The sequence below is a fragment of the Phodopus roborovskii genome, unplaced genomic scaffold, assembly GCF_943737965.1.
Source record: "Phodopus roborovskii unplaced genomic scaffold, PHOROB, whole genome shotgun sequence".
Classification (NCBI taxonomy): Eukaryota; Metazoa; Chordata; class Mammalia; order Rodentia; family Cricetidae; genus Phodopus; species Phodopus roborovskii.
In genome coordinates this window covers 3,436,010-3,455,934 of record NW_026126638.1, presented here as the reverse complement: position 1 = coordinate 3,455,934, position 19,925 = coordinate 3,436,010, and the positions used below count along the sequence as shown (strand labels likewise).

Here is a 19,925-nt window from a genome sequence, read left to right as displayed (position 1 = left end):
TCAGAAGAATATTTGTTAAGATGTGTTAAGATATACGAATTTTTATTTTGTTTCTTATTCTATGGTGTTATAGTAAAATAGTCCAGAATATATTGGGAAAGTGTTCATGGTTTGGAATCTATTAACCTTTTGTATGTAGCCAAAATCATTGTTAATTTTTATAACTTCCATAAGAAGAATACATATTCTCTTTTGAAGATGCATTATTCTACATTTATTCTTCAGCTTGCTGCTAGACAGTTTGAAATGCTTCCCGCCTTTTACTGCTTGCCTTTAATGCATTTTTGCCTTAATAATGTGTCAAATCTGAGGTGTTTCTCATCTTTGAATGATCTATTTTTAATCTAATTTTTTTCTGAAGGTTTCTCCTTGTATACATTACTGCTATATTACTTGGTGCATTAAAGTTTATATATTTAGAATTTTAAGGAGGAGTACTTGGATGCATGCATGCATGCCTCTGTGTGTGCCTCTTTCTCTCTTTCCCTCTCTCTCTCTCCTCTCTCTCTCTCTCTCTATCTCTATCTCTCTCTATCTCTCTCTCTGTTTGATTTGGTTTGAGACAGTGTCTTGCTCTGTAGCCCAGGCTGGCCCCACATTCAGGGCTATCCTCCTACTTTAGCCTCCCAAGTGCTGAATTGATGGGAGATGTCATTCTACAAATATGTTTCTTGTATTGGTTAATGAATAAAGCACTGTTGGCCAATAGGAAAGCAAGATAGGTAGGATTAGGAGACAAGGAGGATTCAGGGAGAGGTAGGAGGAGAGTCAACATGTAGAGGCTTGAGAGAGCAGAGGTCCAGGCCCTCTCTCCAGTAAGATAAGACCAAGTGGAAATACTTAGACTGCTAGAAATGGGTTAACATTTAAGACAGACCTAGCCAATAAGAAACACTAGTAACTGGCCAACAGCTTTATATCTAATACAGCGTCTCTTTGTGTTATTTGGGGCTGGTGTGGCTGTGGGACCAGGTTGGCAGGAAAACTGTCCGTAACACTGAATCTTCTTTCTGGGTGGAATTTTATATTGCCATAAAGTAGACCTTCGTACCTTCTTTTATTTATGCTACTGTGTGGTCATAACTGGCCAATGACTCTTCTCCTAGCCATTCCTAAGACACTCCCTGCCCCACCCAACCCCCAGTGATGGCCAATTATCCTGTTCTCTGATATCTACTGCCAGTCATTTCAGGAGGAGGAGACAGAAAAGGTACATGGGGAATTCAGGAAAGGGGGTAGGAGTTCTCAGTGAGACAGAAGAAAGTAGTGTGGTAAAGTAGCCATTAAGAATCAGCAGCCATCATGAACACTAACATGTACTCACTCTCCTTCTTAGAAGCCCCTGTGATGGCTGGATCGTGCCATAGAAGGAAGGCACCATGATAGCTTAGCTGAGCGCCCACTTGCGGAGACAGCTGTGCTCCCATTATGGTTCATTAGACCAACAACTGGGAGGCCTGGTTCTGACATCTAAAAGTCTTCTGGCCTTGGCCAAATCACATCGCACCAGTAATCCCCAAGTTTATACATCTGAAAAATCTGAATGAAGTTGTGACAGTTAATGATGGTAATGAGTTTAATTTGAGGTTAAAGGTATTGCATGTGAAAATACCTAGAACAGGTCATAGTCAGAACCAGAGCATAGTTAATAAATTCTAGCTAAATAAAGTCCCTGGGACCCCCATTTCGAGAGTCGCAACTCCATAGATTCTTTAACATCAACCAGAGGCAAGTGGAAATGGTTGGGGAACCACACATCAGTGCACATAGGAGGAGAAAGGATGCATGTGGAAGTGGTTAGCCACTGAGAAGTAGACAAAAGCTGTGGAGGATCGGCTGGAAGAGTAAATATTCAGAGCTCACATCACCTCCAACTTTACAGTGCTGACTAAGCCCTTCTTTAAGTATCGCTATGAGCAGAATCATTTAGACAAGCTCTGCTCTGCACCACAGGGATCTAGACTCTTAGAACGCCAAGTCCAAAGCCACTGTGGTACAGGGAGGATGGACCAGGAAGAAGTGGCCGTGTACCATCAAAGAAATCCCATAGTCTCTTCATGGGCTCTGGGCAGAAGACACTCTGTGACCTTGGAGTCCTGATCAGAAGAATTGAAGGGAGCTGCCTGTCCTGCTGGCGGGGAGGGTGCTAGAATTTCCTGGCTGAGCCTAGGACAGATAGACAGGCAGGGGCGGTCACTGTTATAGACCAATGTTGTCGAAAGGGCGGTGTAGGATCTGAATGGTGAGTCCTATGGAAGCCAGGCTGGAAATCCCAGTATTAAGTCAGAGAATGACATCACCTGAGATGTCTGACTGTGGCAGATGTTCTCTCCTGCAGGATTATCACTAGTGCTGTGTATATGTGTGCGTCTGTATCTGTGTGTGTGAGAGAGTGTGCGTATGTGCATGTGTGTTTCTCTGTATGTGTGTCTGTGTATGAGTGTGTATTTATGTGTATATCTGTGTGTGTGAAGATGAGTGTGTCTGTATCTGTGACTATGGACATACATGTGTGTTTCTCTATGTATATTTATGTCTGTGTGTATGAATATGTATTTATGTGCAAACTATGTGTGTGAATATGAGTGTATATGCATGTATGTCTGTGTACATGTGTATATGTGTCTGTGTGTGAGAGAGTGTGGGTATGTACATGTATGTTTCTCTGTGTATGTTTCTATATATGTGTCTTTGTATATTTTTCTATGTATGTGTGTTTACTTATGTGTATATATGTGTCTGTGTCTATTTTTCTGTGTATGTGTATGTACTCATATGTATATCTGTGTCTGTGCGTATGATATTAGGCAAATGAGTGCTAAGGATGTGAGCAGGAAGTGAAGAAACCCAGACTTCAGTGTAAGTTCCGGGCTCAGGGCTGCCGGGCCTTGGGCCTTTCTAAGATCATTTGTAAAAACTCAAAGGTGAGGTGTAGTTAGCAATAACTTACCCTGCCAGCCTCCCACGGGGACTGTGAAACTTAATTGACCTTCACGAAGTGCTTTGCACCTGAAAGATGAAGGTGCTGCAGGAAGGAAACATTAGCACTCAGTACCCTATGGGGGCTCCAGTTAGCAGCAAGCAGGCCCCGGCTCCCTGCCATGGATCCTGCAGACAGGTTAAAATACTATTCCTGCTCCCTTTCTCCTCAGCCTTTCCTTAAAGGTGTTGGGGATTTCGAAAGGTCTCTGAAGCCTTTCAGTCCATCAGCCCAGGCTTCTAGGCAAGGGTATACTAAAACCATCCAAAGACTAAACAGTGTCTCCCTTTTCTAAGTGAAGGCATGCCCGCACACTTAGAGAGATGTGACAGTGCCCTATAGTTTGGACATGCCTCATCACGAGCTTGAACTCCAGGCTGCCTCAAAATCTGCTCCTGGCCTAGGATGGCTATCATTCTGATGTCATGACTCTCTGGGAATGGGCATGGCTTAAGCTCCTGGTTTGCAGTCTGGCAAAGTGTGGTTGCAAAGACAGTGAGCCCCCTCACCATTGCAGATGCAGGGTAAAAGCTCCCGAAGGCTATACAGCCAGCAAGATGCCTCAGTGGGTGGGTAAAAACACTTCTCTCACAAGCCTGGTGACCTCAGTTCAATCCTGTGAATTTATGGTAGAAACAGAAAAGTGGTTCCTGGAGTTATCTTCACACACACACACACACACACACACACACACACACACACACACACACACAGTGACACGCAGCTGCTCTCTAACTACAAGTAAAAACAATGTAAGAGATTTTTAAGGAGAGTTCATGTATTTCCATTCCACACTGTTTTTACTCGTATGTGAAATCGGGAATGAGCAGGCGTGTAAGGGTCAGGGAAAAGAGAAGAAGCCAGGCTCTGACTCAGGACAGAGTGTGGGGGTAGAGGTCACAGTTCCCCCACTGCCCACCACCCCGTCATGCTTCCTCCAAGAGGCCTCTGGTGTGAAACTGATAATGTAGGTTTGTAGCAAGGCTTGCCAGCATTCCCAAATCGCCCTGAAATCTAACCCAGGGCAAGCGAAGCAAAGAGTGAGGTGCAGGACCAACAGCATTACAGGACACTTGATGGACGGACAGAAGATGGGAGAGCCCGGGTGCCCTTCTTCAAAAACCCAGCAATGCACCACCCACCACAGGGCGCCGACCTTCAGCTGGAGAATGCCTGAGGGAAAAATAAATAAAAGGAAGCAGGTCCTCCTGCAGCCAGGATTGTGTCTAGAGACTCACCACCGCCCCCTACTGCCTTTGTCAAGTAACTGCAGTCTCTGAACAGCAAACAAAAACCCTGGTTAAGGTTTTTCACTGTCCTTTGGGGTCAGTCTCTGTGTATTAGAGTACAGATGAATGGAAGTAAAGTTCAGCGAAGGGGTAAGACTGACAACGGATTTCAGCATAGATGGCTTCTTCCTAATTGATTCAGCTATCCTGTGTAAACCACCTCTGCAGCATGGCTTCATCCCAAAAAGCAAACCACTTTTCATGGGTCAGGTCTGCAAATTACGGCTGTGGCATGCACAGAGCACAAAGGGTCGTCACCTTGCAATTCGCTCACAGGGCAACGTCAACAATGTGTCTCTGCCTCAGATCACATTATGCTCCTAAAACTGCTGTATTTGATTAAGGTGGGCATCACCAATCATCCCCTACCATGACAAATGCGCATGAGCAGACCTGCAGATTAGAGGGGGCAGCTTAGATTACAGCTTCTGTGGGCTGGAAATAGAAAGAAACTAGCAGTCTGCAAGGGCCATGGAATGCCGCCGAAGCTCTCTGGAGCTCTATGGATTCAGACTGCCCTTTTTCAACGTTCATTTGTGCCTGTTTTTTTTTTTTTTTTTAATCTTGGATTTTGTGGGTGCCTTCTGGAGAAATAAACTAGAGTAACAATTCTCAATGTGTGATCTGCATCTTACTTGTTCCACAGCCAGCTAGGTGCACTGCCACACCTAATCTCAGGCCAGTCTCTGAGACTTACATGTTTAGTACCCCTGGGAGAGGGGTCTAGGACTCTGTGACTCACTGTATGTTCTCTGTTGATTCCAACACAAGTGAATATTTGTGAGCTACCAACTGAGGTCTTCCAGAAGGCAGTGAGCACCTGAGGCATGTCAGGGTCACCTGTCATATACAAAACATATTCTATTTGGAGTTGAGGCCAAGGACATGATGGCTTCCCTCCCCCGCTAAAGTTTTCCTGCCTCTAGAGCTCTGTGCCAGGGAAGATAGCGATTGGAGGATGAGGGCTGTCCCAGCAGGGTGCCTCTCCTACTGTGTAATATAGGCTATCTCTGTCTTGGCCCTTTCCTGAAGTTTGCAGAGGCCACTCAGGGCTTTAGATGGACAAGGTGAGCCTGGGTAGTTAAGGAATTGAGGCCAGGGACAGAAGGTAGACATGGTGCCCATCAAATACAAATGTGGTTTCCATGGACGCAAACTAGGAAGCAAGGCCACGTAACTATGGGGATGAGCCTGGGCCAGACTGGCAAGTCAGCCTTGCTGGCCTCTGATCTTCAGGAAGCTTAAGGCCATCCCCCAGCAAAATATGGCATATTCTCAGACTGATTAAAAATAAAAATTTAAAAAATAGACTTCAAATTCTTACCCATGGTCAAGTGAGCCAGACACCCTGAGGTAGGATCCTGGCATCCTCATGACTCACAAATCCATCTGAATCCACCAAGCTCAGTGTAGCTTCATTGCTCCATATCATTCAAAGACTGCTAGCTTCTTTCTGTTTCCAGAAAACAGAAAGTGCAGAGAACTCTTTCCATGGCCAGGAACTTCCTAATTCTGGCAGCCAGAAATTCTCCCACAGGGCTAACAATCTATAGCTCTCATTATGGTATGGGTATGAAATGCCCCCACAGGCTCATGGGTTTGAACCCTTGGTCCCCAGCTGGTAGCACTGTAGATCTTTTAGGAGGTGAGGCTAGATGGAAGTGGGTGGCTAGGAGGTGAGCGTTAGGGGTTACAGCCTTACTTGTGTTGAATTTGGCTCTTCCCTCCCTCCTTCCCTCCCTGACCCCATGCATGTGAATGCCCCTTGTGTGTGTGTGTGTGTGTGTGTGTGTGTGTGTGTGTGTGTGTGTGTGTTTTCTGGTCTACTGAGATGAGAATAAACCATTGCACACTTACTCAAAGCCATCCTCAGCCATTACTTCCCAAAGACTGACTGTACATCCTCCAACCATGAGCCCCAAATCAGGCTTTCTTACCCTAAGTCACCTGCTTCTTGCCAGGTAACTAGTGAACCCCTTATGCTAGAATGTACAGTTCCCTCAATTTCTGGGAGTGTGAAAGATAGCAGCTGGTGTATCATGCCACACCCACATCCTCAGAGAAAATCGAGGCCCGGAAGGAGCAGTTCTCACTGAACACTAGGCAGAGGACCAGGCTCTTGCCTTTGATCGTCTTTCACCCAGCCTCATGAGGCTGATGTTACTTCCCAATGGACACAGAAACACGGTAGGAGATCGATGCTTCCAGATACGTCTATTTCAACCATATCCATGGCAACAAGGGGAGGCAGGCCCAGGTTTCTGACAACACCCTGGCACACTCTGGGGTTGGTCTCTGATGTCAGTGCTTTCCTGAGCATCCCTCTTCCAGGGGCATCTTCTCCCTCCCAAACCTGCGAATAGGTGAGGTGGATAGGACACTTTCCGTTCACTGTAGCAAAGCTGTGACCCAAGGTTTCCAGTCCAGCCTGCGGAGCTGAGAACGGGCATATGTGCCTCCAACCAGAGGAAGACCAGACTGGGCATTGCTGGAGGAAGAGGCAAGCTGTGAAACTTACAAAGACAAGAAGCAGAGACCATTTACACCTGTGGCCATGCTGCCCCAAGCTCCAGTCAGGATTTCCTGGTCAGTGGTGGGCAGGGTTTTTTTTTTTTTTTTTTTTTTTTTTTTTCAGATCTGCCTGGTCAGAGTGACCATGCACTCCTCAGGGATGGTGACTAAACTCAGAGCCTGGCATAGAGGAAGCGCTAATTAAACGCTACCTACTGGTAACACATATGTCAGTCAGTCCAGGATTGGGAGGGGGGAGGGGACAGAGCAGCCATGGCTTGTTTTTGTCACTTCCAGCCTCTGTGACAGGCGATCATTTCAGATCGAATTGAAATGTCACACCTGTCCTGAACGAGAGCCTGGCAGAGTTGGAAACACATTCTGGCAGCTCAGAGGGACGCAGGGTTCCCAGGAGGCCCTGGCTCAATTTTCAGCTCTGAAACCCTTCCCTTCTCTGAACCTGCTTCCTTCTCCGAAGCTTGGACACATCCTCCCCTAACAGCTTCCAAGCTTGAAGTCTCACTTTGTGACATTTGCAGAGAGACCATTTAGGAGTTCAGTACCCCATTTCCAGTTTCTTGTCTCATTCCTGAGCTGCCAAGGTTATGCACGTGGTCACTGACAAGGCGTGACCCATTTTTTTTTAATAGAAAAAATAAATGAGACTTTTATAAGTCTCTAGCAGAAAATCTCATTGTCCCACAAAACACATTTTTTTTTTTTTGTTTGTTTGTTTCTGGTAGGTCACAATCACAAAAGGTCTGAAAAACAATTCATTCACACATGCTGGCAACAAAAGAGCCTATGCACAGAGAGGGAAAGCAAGTAGCTCCTAGTCACACAGCTTGTAAGTGGCCAGACCTGGGCAAGAACTCCAGTTCTTCCTCTGTTCTGTGTGGGTTTTCTACCCACTGCTACCTCAAGTGCTCTGGTCCTGTAGCCAGAGTCCCTCTGGGTGAGATTGGCAGACAGAAGAACCCCCTCCCGCCACCCGCCACCCCCCACCTCCATGGGAGCCGGCCATGATTAGCCTGGGCCAGCAGGACTACAGACAGGTGATGGTCAAGAAGGGAAGGAGATGGATTTGAACATGTGGCCTAGAGTGTCCTCGACTTTCATCTCAAGAATGCTGAAAGCAATTACTAAATTAGGACTTGCAGCCACTCTCAGATGGATCCGGGGCTAAGAGGCCCCACAACACAGCAAGACTGCCTTTCCCTGCAGGAGTGGGGCCAGCAGAGGCGGCCCTGTGTGTGACAGCATGAGCCAGGCAGGCCAACTGCCCCTCCATTTAGGTAGTACTCATCCTCCTTAGGGAACAAATTGACCGCCTCCCTGGGTGGGGGCGCTGTCTTTGTTGTGGCTCCACTCAACCAGCCATCAGTGCTGGGGTCAGGAAGAAAACTAATCCTTAGCCCTTGCTTTCCAGATGTGGAAACAAGGTCTAAAGAGGCCAAGAGACTTGAGCAAGGTAACAGCCCTCTGGTTGCCAAGCCCTGCAGAACTCACCCCAGATGTCCTGGCTGCCAGCCTTGCTTCTCAGGTATACACACAATGCTCGGGGACACCATGTCAAGATGCGGCCTGGAGATGCCACATCGGGAATACAACTTCACCTAGGCAAAGCTCAAACTCTCCCTTTCAGTCAAACAAATTCCCAAACTGCCCAAGATGCTGCGGACAACAGTCATTATTCCCTTGGCATTCACAGTGTTCTAATACGAGTGTGATGCCATTGGCTCATCCAGCTCTGTGAGATGGACACTGCTGCCGTGTCTGTCTTGCGGGGAAGGAAACTGAGACTCAGAGGCTAAGCAACTTCATGTATGTTTCACAGCTAGTTAACAGGTGGCAGAGCCAAGATTTAAGCTGGCTTCTGTCTGATTCCAAGTTCCCTCCCCATCCCTTTCTTTTTCCAAGCCTGGTGGGCTCCCTGAAATGCTCCTAACAATCTTCTAGACGTCTACCTGGGTATCATTCTGCATGACTTAGCCTCAGTCTTACCGAAGAGGAGTTCTAATGCCTTTTCCCCTAGATGTAGCTCTACCCTTGGCAGGTTACTTTGCCAGAAAGCACAAGAGAAAAAAAGGTGTGGCATAGTGCATACCCTGCAATCCCCCCAGCAACACACACTTCCTCTGGATGGGGCGGTATTCCAGCCCAGCTCCTCAGTAACTCTGGGGAAGAAGTATGTCACTGGGCAGGTGCTCTGCAGAACCCCACCCCCAACCCCAGCAAGAGGGAGGGCTCACGGAGGAGTCACAGAGAATGTGATCAGTCTGGCTCACAGGAGAATGCCAAGGGACATGAAGGGTTCTATTAGGTGCACCGCGCTCTGCCCCGCTCTGCCCGCTCTGCCCGCTCTGCCCGCTCTGCCTGCTCTGCCTGCTCTGCCTGCTCTGCCCCGCTCTGCCCACTCTGCCCGCTCTGCCTTGGGTCTCAGCCTCCGCTTTAGGGTGACTGGCCACCCTTGGACAGCCAATTCCATGTTTCCAAATGCGGCTCACTGTGCATGTTATATCACCAGGAGCCAGGACAGCCTCCTGAGCACCTTAGTTATCTGAGGGGATCCACCTCCACCGGCTGCCTCTGATCTGATGCACCTGCCTGTGTGGACCCTTGATTGGCAGCAGTTTCTTGGGGGCTCTTTGTCCTGTCTTATGACTCACTGTGGTGGCAAAGAGACTCCTGAGAAAGGAGGCTACAGTGGGGGGGGGGGAAACATTCTTCACTGCCCCTTTACGGATATTCTGTCTCTACAACGCAAGGGATACTGGGAGTTGGGGAGGGCCAGAACACTAGCGCTTTACTGCCTACAGATGGGCCTGTCCAGGGCTCTGGGCTATCTACCTCTGAATCCTGCACCCACCACTTACAAGCTGTGCATTCTTGGCTATGTTACTTTCTGAGTCTTATTTTTTCATCCGTAAATGCGGGTAACTGTGGATAACCCCTATCAAATGAGATAATGTACATAAAGTATTTAAAATAGCTTGTAACAAATATGGAGTACTTAATAAGGATGAGCTGGGACTGAGAAGCAGATACACCGTGCTAACCATAGTACTCTGACCCTCTTTGGGAGATAGTGACAGAGACATTCTTTAATGAGCCCATGAAAAAGACAGAAGGAGGTGCACGCCCGGGACAGGCAGAGATGGGCACCTACTTTCTGAGGGCACACTCCAGTTCATTCTTCTGCTCGTGGGCTTCTTGGAGCTGAGCAAAGATTGTGGTGAGGAGGTCTTCGAAGTTGGACAGCAAGTGAGGTTCGTCCTTCTTCAGTTGTAGCCACAGCTGCCTGACATCACTTTCACTGAGAGGGACAAGAGACATTAATGAGAAGTAGGCAAGTGTGGTCCTGTGGGAAACATGTGGGGTTCCAGACAGGGGGATGAACAGCTGGAAACACCATCCCAGTCACCTTAAAAATAGCAATAGCAAGAGTTTACGGCACAAAGTGTTTGCTGCGCACTGCCTCCCTTCATCCTCACTATGACCTGGGATGCAGGTGTGGCATGCTAGGACCATTCCCTGGTGCAATGACAGAGTGCAGGCTCACGTTCAGCAGCCCGACTCCTCCTGTGCTGATCTCTCCCTGAGCTGCTTCCTTCCTCTGTGATGGTCATGACCGACTGGCCACATGGAGCATGCTTGGCAATGTGCTTGCCAGCATCTTGGTAGTGAGAGGGGACTGGAAAGCAGTTGGGTAGGGCCAACACTGAGAGTTGGAGAGAGGCTGTCACCCCTGGGAAGGGTGTCCTCATGCCTGAGAGGTGGACATGCTGTCTTATGGATGGTAGAATATTGTAATTGTCACTGCTGGGAAAGGAGGCAAACACACAGCACTCCACTGGGACCTGGTGGCACTGTGTGGGGTCTGGCGGGGAGGGGGGGCAAGGAAGGGAAAGAGTGAGTCTGGAGGATGTGCACAGACAGACAAGTGGGAAGTCAGACTCTGAGGTGTGCAGGAAAGAGGTGGAGTGACAGGTCACAAGAATCACCCAGAATGTTGGGGGGGAACGTTCACCTAAAGGAACAGCAGAGAGAGAGGCCATGATGACCCAATCACCGAAAGGAGAATGTAGACAGCTGCAGGTGTGAGCCTCACAAATATTCACAGCTGCGATTGAAGTACACAAAGCACAAATCTGACTTATCCCCCATTCAATCCTAAAGCCAATATGATTGGAGGGCAAGGCCAGGCACTCCCAGGATAAACGAGAAAATCTTTCAGACTATTGTAAACACTATATTTCAGAAGCTTTGCTCAGAAGTGATGTTGGGTCAGGTCATGTCAGTAGTGTTCTTGTGGCACAGATAGGACTCTCTGTATCCAACAGAAAAAACTACCGCTGACTGAATCCACTACCGGTTAGGGGATGATCATCGCCCATTCCCCTTCTCCCTTCTCTTCTTTCTTCCCTTTGTCTTGCATTTCCATCCTTTCTAGTCCATTCAACATCTACCTATTCATTGAGACCATCCAATTGCCTGCCCACCCATCTATCCATCAGTCCTCCATCCATGTCAGGCTGAAACCCTCTGAAGGAAAAAGGAATCATCCTTCTCGCATGTTATTTCCATCTAGCCACAGCAACATGAAAGAAATGAACACTGGCTGAATGTTTCAACTTGTGACAAAAAGTCATATCTCATTAATTGGTAAAATCATTCTACCAGACATCGAAGAAAAGCTGTGTGTCTGGATGCCCACTTCTGGATGCTACCTACCTCTTGTGGTACCACTAAGCAGTGTAGGTTAGAGAGGTCCAATGAAGTCAACCAGTCCATCTCTATACTTCTAGAATAACTCACAAGTGCTCTATTGAGCAGTAGACAGCTTAGAAGCCATTCCAACCTGCTTGTGCTTCTTGTCTGGGGTTATACTATCATGAACAGATCTCCTCAGGTTACAGAGTGAACTCATCAGTGAGGATGGGGACTATCACTGTCTTCTCCCTTGACCTTTATAGGCCATTCTAGAAACCATCTTTCAGACATTCCGTTTTATCTCAGTTCTACACAGGTATTTGACATGGTCCTCGGTGTTGTAGAATATTAGTTAAAGATGTATTTCATTTGTTTATTCTGTGTAGTATTTAATGATGCAAGATGTGTTACATCCATTTATTTATTATTATTACCTTTATTTTTTAAGACAGGGTTTCTCTGTGGCTTTGGAGGCTGTCCTGGAACTAGCTCTTGTAGACCAGGCTGGTTTAGAATTCACAGAGATCTGCCTGCCTCTGCCTCCCAAGTGCTGGGATTAAAGGTGTGCACCACCACCACCCAGCACGTTACATTTTTTTTATGTTGCGTTAGTTCAACTCAGTGAAGCTGTGTTACTTTGCCTATCTAAAACACCTGGTTGGTCTGATAAAGAGCTGAATGGCTAGTAGCAAGGCAGGAGAAAGAATAGGTAGGGCTGGCAGGCAGAGAAAATAAATAGAAATCTAGGAAGAGAAGACCAAGGAATGAGAAGAGGAGGAGAGGAAGATGTAAGGGGCCAGCTATCTAGCAACACAGCCAGCCACAGAGTAAGAAGGAAAGAAAAAATATACAGACATAGAGAAAGGAAAAAGCCCAGAGGCAAAAGATAGAATAATTTAAGAAGAGCTGGCTAGAAACAAGCCAAGCTAAGTCCAGGCATCCATAAAAAAGAGTAAGATTCCACTTGATTTATTTGAGAGCTGAGTAGTGGCTCCCCAAAGGCCAAAAGAGTAAAACAACAACATCTCTGTGTGACATCTGTAGAGCACTGACTTAAGAGCCCTTCAGGAAGGTGGCTGGTAGCCCCTGCTGTTTGTGACAGTGGTCTGCTCTTGCCACTGCTCTCTTCTTCCTCTTCTTACAGCAGGAGGCTTTTGTGGAGTTCCTGGCAGTGGTACCTGGGCTCTGGCCTCTTGTCCTAGGAGAAGCGGAGTCACCTGTCTGACTAGTGAGTTCTCCCTGATGCCTATCTGTGTCCTGAGCACCTTCCTGGGTTATTCACAGCCCACCTTCCTGCCCTGCTGCTGGTGGCAAGTTTCACTTCCTACCCATCCTCCTCCACCAGCCAGACTCTCTCCTGGGCCTTGGTCTGGCCCCTTCTTGCCTGATGCACACTTTTGCCAGCCTTTCTCACCTCACATTAAACTGATCTACCATGAGCAGGACACTTCTCTGCTGCCCTTGCTGGGTCACTTCCCACCCTAGGTCCTTCCCTTCCTGAAGGCATGACTCTCCCTCTAATCATTAAACCATTCCCACCCTGCATGAACACACATCCAAACTGTCTCTGACAAGGGGCACCCTTTGCAGGGTGAGCAGACCCACGGTCTGTGATGATGACAATTAACAGCAGAAAGTGGAGAGCATGGGAGAGAGGCGAATAGGAATGGGTGGGGCACAGCATAGACTTACTCTTCCAAAACCTTCTCGGTTCCAAGTCTATCCATCAGCATCTGGAACTGTGCTTCCTCGTCGTGTTCCACACCTTCCGCATCGTCACCCCCTCTAGACTGATACACCTTCTCCTCTTGGAGCTGAGCCACCTGCTTGCCAGCTTCCTCCTCACTTTGGCTATTTTGACTGAAGAAGAAATGACCTAGGAGAGTAGAGAGCAAGGACTTGGGTCAGCCCAGAGGGACTAGGCTTCCTCTTTGCCTGGGAATCTTGCAAAGTTTGCCCTAGAGAGGCGAAAAGGGTCCCTCTATAGCAAAGATCCATGGCCAGTCACTGCATCTGGAGATTGTGTTCTTTGATCTTCCATTTGCATTCTGAGAGAGATGCCAGAGCCTGGAGACAGTGTCTGGGAAGCAGGCTGGCCCCTCTGTGAATCTCTAAAATTAGATGTAGTGCATGTGTCTTTGGGGGATGTAGCTCAGTGGTAGAGCATTTGTCTAGTGTAACCAAGGGTCTGGGTTCAAGTCCCCTCTCCAGCTTTACCTCTCAGTGCAGAAAGAGGAAAAGATATGCTTTTCTTCTCGTTATTTTTCTTTGGTAGCAGTACTTGGACTGCCACCCCGCCGTCTGCACCACTATATATGTATAGGCAACTTTCTCAATGTTCATGCTGGCTGGCATGACAGCAATGTGCCCCATCCTTTCAAGTCAATGAAAAGCTCCAGGAAGCCAGGAAAGGCATCTGGTATGTTTAAGGAAATAACATGGCCCTTTGTGGGAGGCAAAGAGATGGAGAAATTGGCCCACTGGCTCATCTCATCTGGAGGTAGGATCTGGATTCTTTATCACACTCCCAGATCTTAGTTCTCTTTCTTCCTAGGACCTTGAGAATGACTGAGCTAGTCAAATCTAGGAATTTCTCTCATAGCTGCTGCCTCTCAGCTGGACTTAGGCTGAGCTATCTTGTTATCACACACTTTTGCTTGCTTATTTTGACTATCAAGGCTGGAAAGATGGGGCTGAAAATCCTGGCACAGCTTCCTGCTGATGCCAAACCTGCCTGAGCTCCCACATGGGGGCCCTGGCGGTGACAGTCCATGGGCACAGAGGATGCTGTGGTATGAACAGTCAAGGTGGGCATGTGAAAAGAGCCCAATGATCTATCTACTCTCTCAACCTCTGGCTCTGCACTTCCAAAGAGAGAGCAGAAAAGCTCCAGAGACAGATTCCAAAAAGAGGTGGAGGGAACAGGAATATGTGTTACACAGCTGCAGGGAGACTTCCAGCCCTGTATCCCCAGCACCCATAAGAACTTACTGAATCCAGTAGTGAACTCCTCTGGGGTCAGAAAGCCGTTGCCATCAGCATCCAGGGCATCAAACACATGCTCCAGTTCCTCCAGACTCAGGGGTAGCTCCTTATGTAACCTCTGAAAGCAATCCAGACCACACTGATCAGCATGCTGATGGCCGTGGGGGCTTAGAGCTTGGCTCAGGTCTGCAAAAGCCGAAAACACTGTCCTCCCTCTCATATTTGTGCAGGAACCCTTTAATGGGTGCCAACTAATGCAACTGACAATTTTCTATATGATTTATAGAGAAACATATGTATGTGTGTATCGGTTTGCATTGAATTCTTACGCTACCCCTTTGGGGTGAATATTAATATTCCCATTTTAAAGATGACGTTTAAAGCTAAATTGCCAGTTCCAGGGTCATATAGCCAAGGAGTTGACTCTAGGTCTTAGCACTGACAAGGAGCAATGCTGTACAGGACTGAGTAGCTCTAGGTAGATTCCTTGAGGATGAGTTGTTCTGAAGCTAAGTGAGACCACAGATGGGAAGGCTAGTACACCATACCTGGCATCTGGAAACCACTCAATCAAAGCAGGATGGGAAGTAGGGCCTGTCAGCACAGGCCTGTAATCCTAGCTAGTTGGGAGGTTGAGGCAGGAGGATGCCAAGTTCAAGGCCAGCCTGGGTAACTTTGTCAGACTTTTTCAAATTCAAAAGTAAAAACAGGCTGAGGATAGAGCTGAATTGTAGAAAACTTATATAACCTGCACAAGGCCCCAGGTGTGACCCTTAGTACAAAATAAATAATAGTGGGAAAGGACAGAAAGAGGAAGAGACAGGTTCATGGACCACCTTGACAAGCCAGGTTTGGTGGCATTGCATCGTGGTCTCATCCTCTGGGTATCCCCTTTCCTGAGTCATGTTACCTCTCCTATTATGTGGGTCTTCCTTAGTTATGGACATATTTGGTTATTTAGCCTCGAAGATGCTGACTAAACCCCCTTCTAACTGCAAATGACACCGCGCACACAGTGTTGTACAACTGTCCCCTTTGGCTCTGATTTGAATGTGCAATGTCCCCCACAAGTCCATGGGATTAAACACTTAGCCCCTCAAGTGAAGGTGTTGTTTCAGGAGGTTGTGAGAGCTAGCTGGTGGAGGTAGGTCACTGAGGAGGGCCTTGGGGATTTAGAGCCTGCACCCATTGACAGCATGAGGAATGAGGGAGCTGAGCTGTTGACACTTCCCGCTGGCATCTGTCTGTCTGGTGTGAAATGGCCCCAGGCCAAAGCAAGAGTCCTCCTGTCCCTAACAACCCATCTCCAAGTGAGGAGCCCCAAGAGACTTGTTACCTCTCAGCTGGCCTGCCTTCTCCTGAGGGACCCAAGGGCCAGCTGCACAAGCCACTCCTGTGCCAGCGTGCATGGGGCTTTGCAGGAAGGGACACATGTGGACAGTCAGAGTCGGCAGGTGTGACAGCCCATGACACACCTGGAGGGAGTGCTTGGCTCATGGTCTTTAAGCTGATGAGCCACAAAACATCATTTGACTGTTCTGTACATTAACAGTGGCATTTAGGACATGTTACCAGGTGGGAAGAGAGGCTAATGGGAAAGCCATCTGGAAGAGCTGAATTAGATATGAGCTTTTCAAAAAAGGAAGGAAAGGGAAAGCACATGCAAAGACTCTAGCAGACAACAACAGCCCATAAACCAGCTGTGGCAAGAACCACAGGGAGAGAATTCAGGGTGGGAGAGTGTTGGTTTTCCAAGTAGGAAACTTATTCGGTCCATTGGAAATGAAAGAAATCCCCCCTGGAGGTAGAATAAGTCTTCCCTGGCTCCCATCACAGCAGGATCCCAAGGCTTTCTTTGGGATTAGATTTCTTTCCTTCCTAGTGAGCTTCAGGTTGCTGGGTCTGGCAGATAATTGATAGCCTCCATTATATTTTGGCTGGAAAGGATCAGGAAGGAAACCCCAAGGTCAGAAGGACCCTCAAGCAGCCTTCCACCCCCTACACCTGCCTGTGTATGCATGAACGCATGGACGCCACATCAAGTCTGCAGATAGCGTGAACCAGGCAGGGGTCTTCAGATTCAGGCTCAGCCACCTTCACCAAGCATGTGGTTACATGGTTTCAGCCATGCTCAAGAGACACTCACATGGGAGAAGAAACTAGAGGAGGGCCATTTTTACTGCCAGAAGTGCACACACTCTTCCTTTGGACATCTACAGCAGTCTGATCAGACTTGTTTCTTGCCAGGGTTATGCCTCAGCTATTCTGAGCATCATTAGGAGAGCTGAGGCTGTATCTCTCTCCATCCCATGACAGACTGTGATGTCCTTGGCTTTAGTAGGTTGGTTGCTATAGACTGTGTCTTCTCAACTTCTGGGAATGGGCCATTTCATTCTTGGGAGCAGTTGAGGGGACACAGGGACAGGGGAACAAGGTAGGGGTGTCCTAGGCATGATACTCCTAATGCTAAACCTGTCATTGCCTAGTTTTGTATGGTCAGTAAGGTAAGAATGGCTTTTACATTTCTAAGTGGCTAGAAGAAGAAGAAAAAAGGAAGAGTCGTAGTAACACATAAGAAATTACATAAAATTTAAAGGTCACTTCATAAATGTCATCTTTTTCAGTACTGGGACTTGAACCCACAGCCTTTGAGATGGTAGGTAAGTGCTCTAACATTGAACTTCATCCCCATCTCCTTTTAATTTTATTTTTGAGACAAGATCACACTGAGTTACCCATTGGGTTTGAGCCAACAGTCCTGCCTCAACCTCCTATGTAGCTGGGTTTACAGGCATGCACCACAACACCCCATTCATGTACATTTATGTGATGCTAGAGATTAAACTTTGGGCATCATCACTGCTAGCTAGACAAGCACACTCAGGTGATCCACATCCTCAAACCCGTGTGGCATACCCTGTCCTATAGTTTTGAGGCAGAGCCAGGCAAACAGCCCAACATCAGGCAAGAGCCATTGACTGTACAGAGACCAGGTCCCCACACAGTTTGTACTAGCAGCAGCTGCCCACATGAAACTCAAAGCAGGGACCCTTCTCACCTGCATGTCCGACCTGGCGATGAAGCCTTTGCCCTCAGAGTCACATGTCTGAAAGAATTCCTGTGCTTTCCTCCACATGACACTCTGGTCTGGCACCTGCTCCTCCACCTCCAACCTCTCTGGGTGGTCCAGCCACTCCGTGCAGGCTCCACTTTCCCGACACACATGGCCTGGTATCTCGGAGCTTGAATCTTCCCTTCTCTTGAGGGTGGCCATCAGACCTGTGGATTTCTTTGTGGGTTTTCAGAACCTGAACAGGGGAGGTGGGAAAAAGAAGTGTGTGAATACGGTGGAGCGAGACAGAAATAGAGCAGAAAGGGAGAAAAGTGGAGTTCAGAGCTGGTCACTGGCATGTCCTGACATCTCTTAGCAACCAATTCTTCATTATCAAGAGAGAAGGGATGAAACACAGGAGATTGAAAAGAGGTGGGCTAGAAGGTGCCCTACACTCTCCAAACTTAAATACCCACACAACACCAAAAAAAAAAAAGACGAATGGACACACAAATTGTAGTGTGTGCACACAACAGAAGCTACTCAGCACAAATGGACAATGACCTGGATCTTGAGTAACAAAAATGGGTTAGATTTCAACTAATCACACAAACACGAGAAGCCAAGGAAGAATACGTGTCACTTGATTCCGCTTACATAAATGCACGTACAGTTGTTGTCCACGTTTGTTATTGCATTTGATCACATTTATGGAAAATGAAAATGAGCAAGACAGAAAGACGATACAGAGTGAGGAGGGATGAGAAAGGGTAGATCTAGGTTACAGGCAGATATGATCACTGCCTTCATTTCCTGAGTGCAACGTGTGAATCCAGACAGACTACATACATGCAGACAAAACAACCTTACACATAAAATTATATGTTCACATACATATGCAATAGACTAGGCTATCGTGTTTAGGCCTGAGGAGACAGAAGAAGGTAGCAGCCCCAATACAACAGTAATTCTTCATCTTCCTCCTCCTCCTTCTCAATACACTCATTAAGTTATTGACATATGAAAAGCTGCATGACTTTGAAGTCAAAAGCTTGATAAATTTTAACATAGATTTGTGTGCATATATGTGTGTGTGTGTGTATGGTGTGTGTGTGTGTGTGTGTGTGTGTGTGTGTGTGTGAATGCAAGCAGTCTTCCATATATGGGTGTTCAACATACATGGGTCTGCATGTATGTCAGTACATCACATTTGTGCAGTGCCCGTAGAGGTCAGAAGAGGTCAGTGGATCCCCTAGAACTGAAATGACAGACGTGAGCTGGCACATGGGTGCTGGGAACAGAACCTGGGTCAGCAGGAGCTCTGAACCACAGACCCAGTCTACTGTCTCTAACCCAGAACCCTGGTTCTTCCTTTGACATTTAACTCCATCAAGGAGAAAAATTGTTGAACTTAAGCTATTCCCCTGTGGAAACTTCAAGACTGTGCAGTTCCTCATGTTGTGGTGACCCCCAACCATAAAATCATTTCACTGCTACTTCGTAACTGTAATTCTGCTACTGTTGTGTATCGTAATGAGTATCTGATATGCAGGACATCTGATATATGACACCAAGGCTGAGAATTGCTGCTCTAAACACACAGAAATAGGGCAGAGCTCCTGGGGAAGGCTACTTATCCACTGTCATCCAGCCTTCTTTCTCTTCCCCTGAGGAGCCTGGCTTGACTTGAAATCTTTGCACAGCTTGTTGGGTTTTCCAAGGGTAGGGGGGCGGGTATGTAAGTGTTACTGCTTCCATCTCAAAGCAAAGGAGAATTCCTGTTCTGAGCTCAGCTATCTCCACCTGGAGAGAGCCCAAGGAAGCCTTAACCTTGGAGATGGACAGTGTTCTTGTCTCCAAAGCTTGCTGTTAGAGGGGCTGGTAAGATGGTTGGTTCAGTGGGTAAATGTACTTGCCATGCAAGTCTAGTGACCCAAGTTCAATTCTCAGGACCCAGGTAAAGGGAAGGGAAGAACTGGCTCCATAAATCTGTCCTCTGACTATGACACTCATCCGGTGGCATTTGTATGCATGCACAGACAATAGTAATGTTTGTAATTCAAGATTTTTCATTAGACCAACAGACAGAACAGTCACAAAAAAGACAGGCTAAGTTACACCTTCCTTGCAGCCTCCTGGCCCCCCTCCCTCCCTCTTTCCTCTTGACTGAAGACAAAACCCAGGCCATGCCATGCTAAGTACATCCTAACCCTGAGACACATCCCTCAGCTGATCATACTTTGCCCCTGCCTGTGGCTGAGTTTCCAAACCACTCTTTGCCTCCTGAACAATCCCATAAAACCACTTCACACGCAGATGGAAATTATCCAGTCCTTAAACATTTCTAGGAAGATTTCCCAGTTATCCAAAGTAATTCTAGCAGCTTAACTGTGTA

The 19,925-nt window shown here is 47.4% G+C and overlaps 1 protein-coding gene across 2 annotated transcripts in view; it reads right to left on the bottom strand.

Moving 5' to 3' along the window:
- The window catches only part of Cracr2a (calcium release activated channel regulator 2A), a 67,663-nt gene extending 49,881 nt beyond the window's left edge, over nt 1-17,782 (bottom strand). For both annotated transcript variants that reach the window (XM_051173175.1, XM_051173176.1), the window contains exons 1-4: nt 17,537-17,782; nt 14,485-14,596; nt 13,186-13,369; nt 9,950-10,096 (exon numbers count right to left, since the gene is read on the bottom strand). In XM_051173175.1, coding sequence (XP_051029132.1) covers nt 9,950-10,096; nt 13,186-13,369; nt 14,485-14,596; nt 17,537-17,752 — 659 coding nt within the window. In that variant the 5' untranslated portion in view covers nt 17,753-17,782. The remainder of the gene's footprint in view (nt 1-9,949; nt 10,097-13,185; nt 13,370-14,484; nt 14,597-17,536) is intronic.
- Nucleotides 17,783-19,925: the final 2,143 nt, after the last annotated feature.